Consider the following 12,748-nt stretch of genomic DNA (forward strand, 5'->3'; position numbering starts at 1 on the left):
TGGCATTAAAATGATGGTTTATTTACACTGTTTTTATTTAGGCTTATAAGAATACTGTTCCGGTTCCAAGACATTGGTGTTTCAAAAGAAAATACTTGGCAGTAAGTCTTTAAAAACAGTAGCATATGCCAGTGTGTAATATAAACATAGTTGATCTAATTAGGCTGTTGCCGTGCCCTTATGGGTTTTTGTTGATATAACAACTACTAGTAATTTAAAAACATAAATGTGCTTATAATTAACTCGAATGTCAGAAGCTTCAATTTTGGTAGAACACAATGATGATTTGCTATTGCTTTGGCTAATTATGATTGCCCCAGGATGTTATCCAGAAATAAGTTATGGTTCTTAGCCTTATTGAGGGACTGTGTAAAGAATTTATTGGTAAACATTTGTGTACAATTTTCATCTTGAGTAATGTTATGCAACTTGCATTGATTCATACAAGCATTTTTTAGGGAAAACGGGGATTTGTTAAACCTCCTTTTGAGCTTCCAGAATTTATAAAGGTATGTTATTCTTGTGAAATTGCATTACATGTTAAAATGGTATGATAATGTAAAAATGTGACACTAGATATTTCATCGTTTCCAAATGTTTTAAGTATTTGTCTAACTTCTAATCCAGCTTTTAATTCATCCATAATTTTTAGCAAACTGGTATTATGGAAATGAGGGCAGCTATGCAGGAGAAAGAAGATGCAAAAACATTGAAATCAAAACAAAGAGGAAAGGTTTGTGGTTACTTAGTGAATTTGAAGGGTCCCAAGTGCTACAACAAGTAAAGCTTATAGTTGAAAATATATATAAAAAATAAAAAGTGTTACCTTTGCAATGTCCTGTTTTAAGATTAGTGTCCAGTCGTCTTTTGCCGTTAAACAACCTGTGACAAGAATTTGTGTAACAAAAAAACAAAAAAACATCTTTCTTGTGCCTCCCATCTTTTTAAAATTTAATTTCTGTTACACAAAGGCTTAGACCCAAAGGAATGTTTCAACCACAAACTTCAAAATCGTATCTACCAATAAAAACAAGCCAATTTCTGAGAGCAAAACTAAAATTCAACTTGGCCAGTGAACACCAACCCAGTATGACAACATCCTAACCTCTTAAATAGTTTGCTTAAACATAGAAAAACAAAAGGGATTCTCGATAATGATTATGTGAGCAAAGAATAAGAAAGGTAATAAATCATAAAGCAGGATTGGTGAAGTAAAGTAGTGCTTAATTATTATACTTATGCTTAAATAATATTTTTAAGATATCCTTATTTTCTTAATTCATTATACGCAAATATATATATTATATAACTGAAAATACACATAAAATTTCTAAATCTCTATGTTTTGCAGGTAATATCATAGAAAGAAAAAAATACTTTTTTATAGAATATATCATTATTCTGCATATCGTGGGTTAGTCTTGTTTCCAGCGCCTGTTATGCTACTTATTTATGGAGGAGTGTATTAATTTTGTCTTTTTGCGTGTATTGTATTCCATGGAACAAAAACTTGAATTTTACCACTGTTTTAAAAAAACCAATATGGCAATTTTAGGCAATACAATATTATTCTTATGCAAAAATGGATGCAAAGCTTTAAAATGTTTTTGTAAAAAGGTCTTCTAGGCTATACGTTTTTATAGGTTAAAATTTTGACCTTTAAGTCTTAAGTTGAAGTTAAATTTAACTTAACAGTTTGTTTATATGTTTTTGAAGGCATTCTTCTACTCAAAAAGTTAATTAAGTTAATCTGCAAGTGAGTCACTTTTTGCTTTTTGTGTATATACCACCAGAACTGTTTTACAATAATGCTTTTAATCGGTAGTAGGTGATACTTGGATTGGAAAAGAAACTATTTTGAGAACTTAGTGAAATCTTAAACATGGAAATGGGAAAAATTAAAAGAAAGGAAAAATTCTTTCTAGCTTTACTTCTTTGATAATAAATTATGATGAAGGTTAAATAAATTTGCTCCTACAATATTTGGATTTTATTTTAAATGTCCTCTATTCCTGGAAACAGCGTATGATTAAGATATCCAGATTTTATTCCAGAGGAGAGTCACACCTGTGGTGGTTTTATTGATTTCTTTTCTATATGAGGATGGTGAGCATGGTGTTTTTAACCGGTTTATGCAATAAATCCACAGCATTTATTGGCTAAAAAACCTTCACAGAAGGCTTTATATAGCATGGTATAACTTTTAACCTCATAGCAACCAAAATGTTAGCTATAAATGTAAACAAATAACATTGCCAGAGAATCTTTAAAACATAGCTAGCTACATATACAGACTTAAAAAACAAGTTACAATAAATCCAAAGTCTAGAATCACCCCGCAGAAAAACAGCAAGAAATGTGGATAATTTTAAATCCACTGCCCTTTTTATATAAATTATTCATTAGCACAATGAGGGACAAGCAAAACAGCATTGCATATGTGTAATAGACTCTTCTTGTGATGAAGAATAATCCAAAAACGTTTAAAAATATTCTGTTTGTGGTTATTCAAATAAACTGAACTGAATCAATGAAATGCAAATCGAACTTTTTGTATTTTTATAAAAAGCCTAGTGTTTACAAACCTGTCACAATTAAATCTTTAGAAAATTATTCTTCTGTTTTACAAACCCAAACAAAATAGCTATCAGTTAATGAATACAAAACTGTTTTATCTATTTCTTCCGAGAAATGTTACCCTCTGCAAGCATATGGACCTCGCAAACTTGGTCTATACTTTTGATCTCATGTAATATTTCTCGCTACAAATAGGCAAAACAGTTTATATTGTATTGGGGTGGCTGGAGAGAGGACGAGCTAAACCTCCTCAGTTTTTTGCTACTGTAAGCTATATAGAGGTTTTTATCATTCACAACCAACCCAATAGTAAGACTAACTGAAGATGTAGTCCTACTATTCGCTTAAGGTTGCCAACATTGAAAAGAGATTGGTAAACAAGTTTTCCTCTTTACAGGAACAGCAATTCATCATCTTTGCGTTTATAACATACTGTTAATGTTAAAATAACCATTCCTGTCAAAGTAATTTTTTACTGCTGTTTTAATAATTTAAGCGTTAAAAATCAGTTTAAAGTTGGTGTACTTTAAATTTTTAACATTTGTTTGCATTTAGTTCAAGGGTCATGTGAGGCAAATGATCTTGCACCCCAGGGTTATGGAAATTTTCAAGAAGCGACCATTGTTATTTACGTTAAGCATGAACTCCACAGAAGTTTTGATATATAAAATTTTAAAACAGACATATGTTCTTTCTGAGTTAGTATTGTGGTTTGTTTAAAAATAGTAAATTCATCCATTCTAGATGGGAAAACATGAAAAAATTGAACTTGAATTATAAGCAAAAGTGAAATCAAAGAAATTAATATACATCTAATCACCATTTTTTTAAAACTACACAATTGCAACGACATACTTTTGAAAACAACAGTTGGCAGGCTAGCAGGCTATGAATATGAGTTTCTTACATTTTAAAAAAGTAGTCGTTAGTCCTTGGAAAATCCATGGGTTTGCCCGTCCTTTTTATACCGCATTTCGTGCTTCTCGTTATTTCGCAGCTAAGCTACTATTTTGCGTGACAGACAGACAGACAGACGTATATGGGCATTATAATATAGATGATATGGATGGGAAGCAATTGTGGCCACAACGGGAATGAGTTATGTTTTATGCATTATTGTGGTATTTGTAAAAACATTTCTGCATATCCCTGAATTATTTTTGCTTTTTTTTTAACGCAGTGTTTTTACTTTGGGTTCGCTGTAATATCTGTGCAGTTACTATTATATTTACACCCCCACCCCCCCCCCCCCCCCCCACACACAAAAAAATATTGAGACAAGGGCACTTTTTGGCCATTTTACAAAGTTGGCAAACAGCCTCAACTCTTGTATTATCTGCAGCCGCTGGGCTGCAGAAGTACTATTTTTTTTCACATATGTGGGTTAGGTAAGTAACGTTTAAAATTCACTACTCACACTCTAGCCCGTTAGCTTTACCAAATAATCCAAGGCAGGGACCACAAAGGTCCTGGAATTTAAGAAAAATGGCCTTGCTGATGTTAGCAACAATTAGCACATTGTAAGAGTTGGAATATAAAGGCTGAAACACACAATCTTTTTAAAGGGATGGTTTTAACTTGTTATGAGAGGTCATAGGTTTAAATTCAATGAAAGGGATAAATTTTTTATTTTCTTTCCTATAATCATGTAGAGCAACAAGAAATTGTTGCAGCGGCTGCATTAACAATGTAATACTGTAGCTGTAATTCTAAAATAACAAAAAAGTTAGAAAGAGTTAAAGAAACACCTGAGATACTTGGAGTAACAAGTGTTAATGAGAGAATTCGAAAATTCATATGCATGCTACCTGCAGTTTTTTTTGAGCTTCTGCAAAAAAATGGAGCTTTCATTTATTGCCTTTTTTCTCATCTCTTTCTCTCCGGGTGTTTTTCAAACTTTAAAGTTTTCGACATGCTTATCAAACTTCTCTCAAAAACATGTATCTCTGTTTTTATAATAATACTTTCAGCATCTTTGTGTCATTATGTTGAAACAAAAGAAAACAAAAGAAAAAAACAATTAAAAAACTTATGACATAGAACATGTTCTTTTTTTAAAAAAAGGATGTAAAGAAAGGATAGGTCAATATTTATGATGCTCTCTAAAAAGATTGACCACTTCTCTTTTCGTATTAAAAAATGCGAAATACGGAAATAATGTATTAAAAAATAAGGATTTCGCATTTTTAAAAATACAAAAATCTATTTTTAAAAATAGAATTTCATATTTTTAAAACTATTACGTGTATCAAGTGAGTGGTTGATTAAACTGAATAGAAAATTTTCTGACTTTTACAACTTTGTTTTTAATAGGTTTTAAATTAGCTCAATGATTTCACAGGGACAATTTCTCGTCATTTTATAATGATATACAGCAACTTTAAAGCTTCACAGGAAAAATTTCTCGTCGTTTTAGAATGAAATACGGCCACTTAAAAGGTTTAGCAGGGATGTTTTCTCGTCATTTTAGAATAATATACAGCAGCTTTAAAGCTTCGCAGGAAAGTTTTCTCGTCATTTTATAATGAAATACAGCAACTTTAAAGCTTCGCAGGGACGCTTTTTTGGTATTTTAGAGTGAAATACGGCAACTTTCAATTCATTTAAAAAATGAAACAATTTCAGAGACGACCCCTAGCCAGAAATTACTTTTTTATGTCTTCGTATTTTAAATCTACAGGGTATTTTTAGAAATGCGAATTTTTAGAAATATGTATTTTTAAACATACGCGTATTTTTTAATACGAATTCTGTATATTTTAAAAATAGGAAATATGGTTTTTAAAAAAATACGCATATTTTTTTATACACAATTTCTATTTTTAAAAATATGAAATACGAAATTTTATTGTTTTAAAAATGTGAATTAAAAATAGAAGTGGTTGATTTTCCTAGAGAGCATCACATATTATCTGTTTTTGCTCTTTACAGGATCCCTTTTTTTGCAATACGTTTAAATCTTTCCTTAAAAGGGATCTTGTGTTTCAGGCTTAACCAAATAACCTAAGATTCAAAGTAAGCTGTAAACATTGACAATTTTAAATTGCGTAAATGAAGTAAAGAAATCACCTATTTAACTACTTGTGGGAATGAAATTTTACATCTTCTCTCAATATATTTTGTCAGGGATTGTGGCTATGAGGTGATGGTACAGCTTTGGTTTAACAAACAATTGTGTAGTAATTATATTAATGTTATGAATTTAGATCCGACCTAAACTTGGAAAAATCGATATAGACTATCAAAAACTTCATGATGCTTTTTTTAAGTAAGTTATATTTGACAATAATAGTGCTGTACCATTTAAGTTTTTTTAGTGATTTCTGTGGGGTATTCTTTGTATATTTATACCTTGTTTTAATTTTTTTAGATTTCAAACAAAACCAAAAATGACAATACATGGTGATTTGTATTATGAGGTTTGAATCATCATTTTTATGCGTCTTTATGTGTATGTAAACAATATTATTCTAAGCATATAGTCTGCATTTTAGGGAAAAGAATTTGAAATCCGTCTAAAAGAAAAGAAACCAGGAGATTTGTCTGATGATCTAAGAACAGCACTTGGAATGCCAGTTGGGCCGGTAAAAATAATAATTCATGTAACCTAAAATTACCATCAATTTGACCGATTGTTTTTGTTTGTCTGATTTGCTAAAATTTTATAAACTATAAAACTCCACTATTCATTAATTCTAGGGAAAAAACCTTATTCCCCCTCCATGGTTAATTGCAATGCAACGTTATGGGCCACCACCTTCATATCCAAACTTGAGAATTCCAGGACTAAATGCACCAATTCCAGATGTAAGTGTCATTGATTTTCTCTTTATTCCATTTGCATTCTGAGATTGGTGTTTGCATCTTTGCTGTTACAGGAGTTTAACCAGTCACAGTTGAAACTTCCCAAACACATTTAGTTACAAGTCCAGTTTCATAAAATAAATATAAAACAGTTAAATAAAAGTCTATGCAGCTGTTTTTGTTCACACTGGATTTACTTAATTTTTCTAAAACCAAGTTCTGACCAGCTGGTGTTTTGATCCCCGAAATCTTATATAAAAAAAAACATTCAACTTTGATAACACTGAACAATTAAAATCTTGGATAGCAATATTCCTCTTTTTTATATTATTACTACTCTATAGGGTGCCTCTTTTGGTTATCATGCTGGTGGATGGGGAAAGCCTCCAGTTGATGAAATGGGTAAACCTTTGTATGGAGATGTTTTTGGAACATTAACAGATGACCAATCTGGTTTACATGACGATGAAAATATTGAAAAAACTCCTTGGGGTGAATTGGAATCAGAATCTGAGTCAGAAGAAGAATCTGAAGATTCTGCAGTTGAGGATGAAGACCAAACTGGACTTGTAACACCTGGAGATGCGTATGCAATATGCTTTTTTATTAACAGTTTATTAATTTCTTACTTTCTGTAAGAGTGTGAGTAGCGATGAGTGAATCCTCCCAGATTTTTCCTGCGCTTAGAACCGTTTTTAGTATTTGCATAGTGCAAAAGTAAAACTAGATGATTGTTGATTTATTACTAACTGTGCCACAATTAGGAAGTAGAATATATGTATTATTAAGAAGAATGAAGTTTTTGTAAAGCTGTTTTATGCTGTCCTACAGGTTTTTACTAAGAAATTGTGTGTAAAAAGAGATTTTCCTTTTTTTCATTTAGTGGATTGATTACACCGAGTGGTTTATCTTCTGTTGGTGCTGGTATGGAAACTCCAGACATGATTGAATTACGTAAGAGAAAGGAAATAGAAGATGCAATGGAGACTGGTGGTGATACTCCAGCGTTATATACTGTTTTGGCAGAAAAAAAGACTTCAGTAGGTGCAGCCATGATGGGCTCTGCTCATACGTATGATATGGTAACAACAACAAAAAAAGCAGGCGAGGGTGTAGAAATTACGTTAGATCCCAGTGAATTAGAACTTGAACCGTCTACTATGGCAGCTAAATATGATGATACAATAAAGGAAAGGGAAGCTGCTTTAAACCGTGAAGATTTAAGTGATATGGTTGCTGAACATGCAGCTAAAAAGGTGTGAATGCACAACCAATGCCTATGAATAATAAAACTGTTGTACCTTTTAGTTTAAATGACCATTTTTGTTTTTTTTTAGAAACGCAAAAAACCAACAGATAATGGAAAGGCTGCCAAAAAATACAAAGATTTCAAGTTTTAGTAGTTTTACAACGTTGAATTATAATGAGAATGAGAACTTTAGAAGATCTATGAAAGTTTTTTTACAAACAAGACTTTATAAAGAGCTACTAATTATGGTATTATTTTACAGAAATGACCCGGTCTCTTATTTTATGTTTTGGTTGTTTACTTAGCTTTACCTTTTTTGGTTTAAATTTGAAAAGCGAGGGAAATAAGGAACTTTAGTGCTGGACAGCATGGTTATATCATGCATTAGGTGCGCATGGTCTATCTTCCTGGAAAAAAATACAGCAGAACAGAATAGAAAAAACATCAATACAATGAAGCAGCTTCCCGTTGGATAAGATGGATAGAAGCAAACGGTGTTGGGACTACGATCCTTTGCCATATATTTTAACACAAGACAAGTAATTATGTTGGACATTTCTATATTAGATTCATGCATTTTCAACTTGTCAATGTTTACAGTGGATTTAGGTGTTTGTTTAGATTTAAACTATTAAAATGTGTTAATTGTTGCTGGCGGACTTTCTCAACATTTCAGGTCTTCAGTGGTGCTATTTACCAACTTTAAAAAGTAGCTGAAAAATTGACTTTGTGCCAATATTTTTAGGGATTATAGCCATGTCCAAAGATCATAATCAAGATAATTTCTGATTAGTATTGGTTAATTTGCTTTTAATTTTCAGTTTTCGAATGAAAGTTATTTGAAAATGAATTGTTGATTATTTTCCAAGTACGCTTACCAATGTATGGACAGTGGAAGAAAAAAACAGACCTCAAAATTTATGCATGTACCAGCACAATATTTTACATGTGCCATTGGTTTGTGTCGATAAAGCAAATTGTGAAATGCAAAATGGATGTTATGCTGCACCCTTTTGTGCATTTTGTTTTTAAGCGTACTTCATTAATACCATCTTAAACCGTTTTTTTCTTTTTTATAATTATGTAATTTTATACTTTGGTGGACCTTTGTCAAGTTTATTGGCTGTATACAAATCTTAAATATATTTATTTTAAGGTTTCAAGCTAAATCGATAATAAAAAAATTGGCACAACTGCAGTTTTGGGGGCTTTTTTCAAAGTTAGCAAAAACCATCAACTTATCAATACTAAAATGCAGCTTCCGTATACACTTATATATGCTAAGCACTGTTGCGTTCACTGTAATGTGCTAGAATTATGGACTAATCCATGTCAGGTCCCACAAAGTTTTAAAATATCATGAATAAGGGTTATGTTGGCGTCAGCAATATTTAGCTTAGCTTAGCAGTTTGGATTTAACCAAATAACCTAATATCCTAAGTCCATTGTAAACATTGAAAAGTGATGAAGTGAACTATGACAGATTGTGTAAATCTGATATAAAAACAGCCAAGATTATTACTACTTGTTGATTCAAACTTAAAAATGTCATGTGCCAACATTTCTTTTTACTGACTGTAGCTATATCTTGCATAAGGAATCCAAAGTTGCTTTTGCACACACCTGCCTAGCACAATTTATTACAGTTTGTTGTCTATGTTTCTTTTAGCTACCTGCTATGCCATTATAATTAGTTTCAATATGGACCTTTAAATGGTTTTAACAATTGTAGGGTTTTGTGAAAACATAACCAGCTCTACAATATAAACTCTTTTGCAAGCCTTCGATGATTGATTGTTGAGTTATGGTTTGTGTTCCACAAGCGCACTTTGCAGAAATCTCATTACTCTGATATTTTGAGGCTCTATATATTCCACCTGTGTTAACAACCAACATAGGGAACAATTCTAGAAAAATATGTCATTAATAATTACAAGTTAGCAATTATTTGACTAAAACTATATCGGTATTATTATTATTATTATTATTATTATTATTATTATTATTATTATTATTATTATTATTATTATTATTATTATTATTATTATTATTATTATTATTATTATTATTATTATTATTATTATTATTATTATTATTATTATTATTAAAAAAATTGCTAAATAACTAATGGTGCAATATATATACTGAATTCACTCTTTTAAACCCCTCTTTCCCGTAACACTTTAAAATGCAGTTTTAAAAAAATGTAGTTAAAGAAAATATAGTGCATCTTTGCATGTAAAAACTGAACACAGACTACCGTAATGCTTCGAATAAACGCCCCCTTCTATTAAACGCCCCCTCTCGAATAGAAGCCCCTCCTTTTCAGTCATTTTTTAAATAAACACCTTCCTCGAATAGACGCCCCTCCCTCATAAGGGGAGTTTATGCGAGGCGATAGTAAAAGTATACTTACTTACTTTTTTCCTAAATCTTAGGTTTAAGGTTGAAAATTTAGCTTTTAGCTTTTGAAGTTCATTAAAATATGTGAATATCTTTTATTTTCTGTTGTGAAGATATATATTATAGGTATCCTTAAAAACTGCAAAAGAGTCGAGGTGTAAAAAATTTAATAAACACCCTTTTAAACGCCCCCCTCGAATGTCAAAAAATTTAATAAACGCTCCACGCGTTTATTCGAAGCATTAAGGTAAATATTTGATTCAGGTTAAGTAGATCCAAATTTTAAGACAATTGAAAAAAAATTTTTGTGTGCTCATTTCAAGCACATTTTGACTCTTCTCTGGTATTAAGGTGGCAAAATAAAGTCAAAAGGTTGGATTAAGTGTCTCCTGATGGAACCAAAGAGAAAAGATATAGGGCAGTGTATAATAGAGCATTTTACAGTTCCTTTCTGTGTTATTTTCTTGCTGCAAAAGTAGTATGAGTAAGTTTGAATATTTTCAAACAAAATTTCTCACTGGTGTAAACAATTGTGTGTGACTTAGATACTTCTATGAGCAAAGTTTCTGTCTTAAAACATAACATCTGCTATTTTCAATAAAATAGATTTGGACAATGTGTTTCATAGTAGTGCTGAAAAAAAGGAGTTAATTAAAAATTGTGAAATTGCATGTGTTTATTTTAGAATTCTTTAATCTTTCATTAATTAATGTTCAATCAGAAAAAAAGTTTTATACAACATATCTTCTGGTTGGTATATACCAAACCTATTGTTTTAAAACAATCTCAGAGTTCTGCAAACATAACGTTTTCCTTTTCTACATTATTTTTATATACACCAATCTGCTAAGATAAACATAAAAATAAGAAACAAACAATTTCAACAATTAGAAATGTTTTTAGATTTTTTAAAGTGATACCAACACCAAAGTACGAAATTCTATGAGGAATAAATCATTTCCAAGCATTCATTTTAATAAATAGTACTTGGAACAAGGCATCCTGATATATTTTGGACATGAGAAAAGAGAAAGGAGGATATTCTTCTAAACGATCAAAAAAATATTTTTAATTGAATTTCATTGATTGATATCCAACTAGTGTTAGTATGATATTTTGCAAATCAGTACCACTTGATGGAGCTTTAAGAAATGTCTAAATTAGACTTTCAATTAGACTACTGTTTTTGTTTATTTTTTTAGAAATGGAAAAGTGATAACATAGCAGAAGAAAGGTAGCCTTAAAAACGCCGTTAAAAACTTTTTGTAGAAAAAAACTTTCTAGTTTTTACTAGTCTGATCAGACTTGCACGCTTTCACACACATTTGAGACAGAATTGGGCATGCTGTTTTCAGGTCGTAATTGCATGGCTAAAAGCAATATCACATGTCCAGAAGTTTATTATTTGTAAACAAACTAACAGAGGAATTAAAAACAATTTTGTGTGTGCAATTTGTGGCATTCCTTTTCTTCATTGACAAGACTGTTAGTGTGCAAATGTTTAATCTTTACACCTTTAAATACTTCAATACACTTACAGCAATACTGACTGGCAATTTATGTTGCTGTTGATTTTGTCTTTGCGCTTTCATAAGCTTTCTATGGTAACTAGGTGATATTACTGCCAGAGATATGTATAGCATTGCTAATGTAAAATGTTAGAACTTGCTCTATGTGTGTTCCAATGTCTATACAGTATGCTCTGTTTTATATAATTTCTTTTCATTAGGGTTGTTTTATGTATCACATAGATGCTTTTTTTTCTTTTTGGCAGGCTTTTTTTTATATTGCATATTTTTGACCACATGTAAGCATAGTGTGCATCCATCAAAACATTGAGAATGACTTTTCCAGTGTAACTTGTAAAAAGAAAGATGTGTTAAAGTTTTGTTATCTTCTTTTACAAATGTTCTTAATCAAAAAAATGGGAAGCCTTATTTATTCAGAAATTGTCTTCAATTTTATTCCAATGACTAAAAACATTTCTTACTAAAGGAAACAAGGCTCAAAGCACTTAAACTTTGTAACGCTTTTGCATAACATGCTAAAAACTGAGAGACATTGCTCTTAAAGGGAACCCGATACTTATATTATAGAGCTTAAAAAGTTAGCTAACAAGACTTTTTAAATTTTTTAAAAAGCTCTTTTCGTTCTCAAGATATTCACATTTAATTATGCTTTTTTTTAGATATTCAGATTTAATTATGCTACATGAATTATGATGTCATATTTCAGTAATAGCAAATTTAGACATTTTCTTTCATCAGTAATTTTAGACCTGTTAAGGGGTGTGCATTCAAACATTATTAATGCATAGATATTATAAAGGTTAATTGATTACCATAATTTTTTTTGCCAAAATGACACTTGTTTGCTCGTCCCGGGCCTCTTAATTTTTGCTGACGAACTCATAACTCGGGATCTGCAACTTGGTTTGCAATCAAATTTTGTGGGTAAGCTTGTACAAACCCTATATGTTTACTCACAAAATTTGATTACAAACTGACATGCTGATCCCAAATTAAGAGGCCTGGGACGAGCAAACAAGTGTCATTTTGGCAAAAAAATTATAAGGGTAAGCTTGTATAATCCCTATATATTTACTCACAAAATTAGAAAGAAATTGTCTAAATTTGCTATTACTAAAATATGACATCATAATTCATGCAGCATAATTAAATCTGAAATTCTTTAAATGTGATTATCTTGAGAACG

At 30.9% G+C, this 12,748-nt stretch overlaps 1 protein-coding gene across 1 annotated transcript in view; it reads left to right on the forward strand.

The window, feature by feature from the left end:
• The window catches only part of LOC130658004 (splicing factor 3B subunit 2-like), a 40,081-nt gene extending 32,166 nt beyond the window's left edge, over positions 1-7,915 (forward strand). The window contains exons 8-17 of the mRNA XM_057461025.1: positions 42-101; positions 459-509; positions 653-733; positions 5,784-5,845; positions 5,948-5,996; positions 6,072-6,161; positions 6,277-6,384; positions 6,726-6,967; positions 7,265-7,637; positions 7,719-7,915. Of these exons, the coding sequence (XP_057317008.1) occupies positions 42-101; positions 459-509; positions 653-733; positions 5,784-5,845; positions 5,948-5,996; positions 6,072-6,161; positions 6,277-6,384; positions 6,726-6,967; positions 7,265-7,637; positions 7,719-7,781 (1,179 nt within the window). The 3' untranslated portion in view covers positions 7,782-7,915. The remainder of the gene's footprint in view (positions 1-41; positions 102-458; positions 510-652; positions 734-5,783; positions 5,846-5,947; positions 5,997-6,071; positions 6,162-6,276; positions 6,385-6,725; positions 6,968-7,264; positions 7,638-7,718) is intronic.
• The last annotated feature ends 4,833 nt before the right edge of the window (positions 7,916-12,748 follow it).

The sequence above is a fragment of the Hydractinia symbiolongicarpus genome, chromosome 9 (assembly GCF_029227915.1).
Source record: "Hydractinia symbiolongicarpus strain clone_291-10 chromosome 9, HSymV2.1, whole genome shotgun sequence".
Taxonomy (NCBI): domain Eukaryota; kingdom Metazoa; phylum Cnidaria; class Hydrozoa; order Anthoathecata; family Hydractiniidae; genus Hydractinia; species Hydractinia symbiolongicarpus.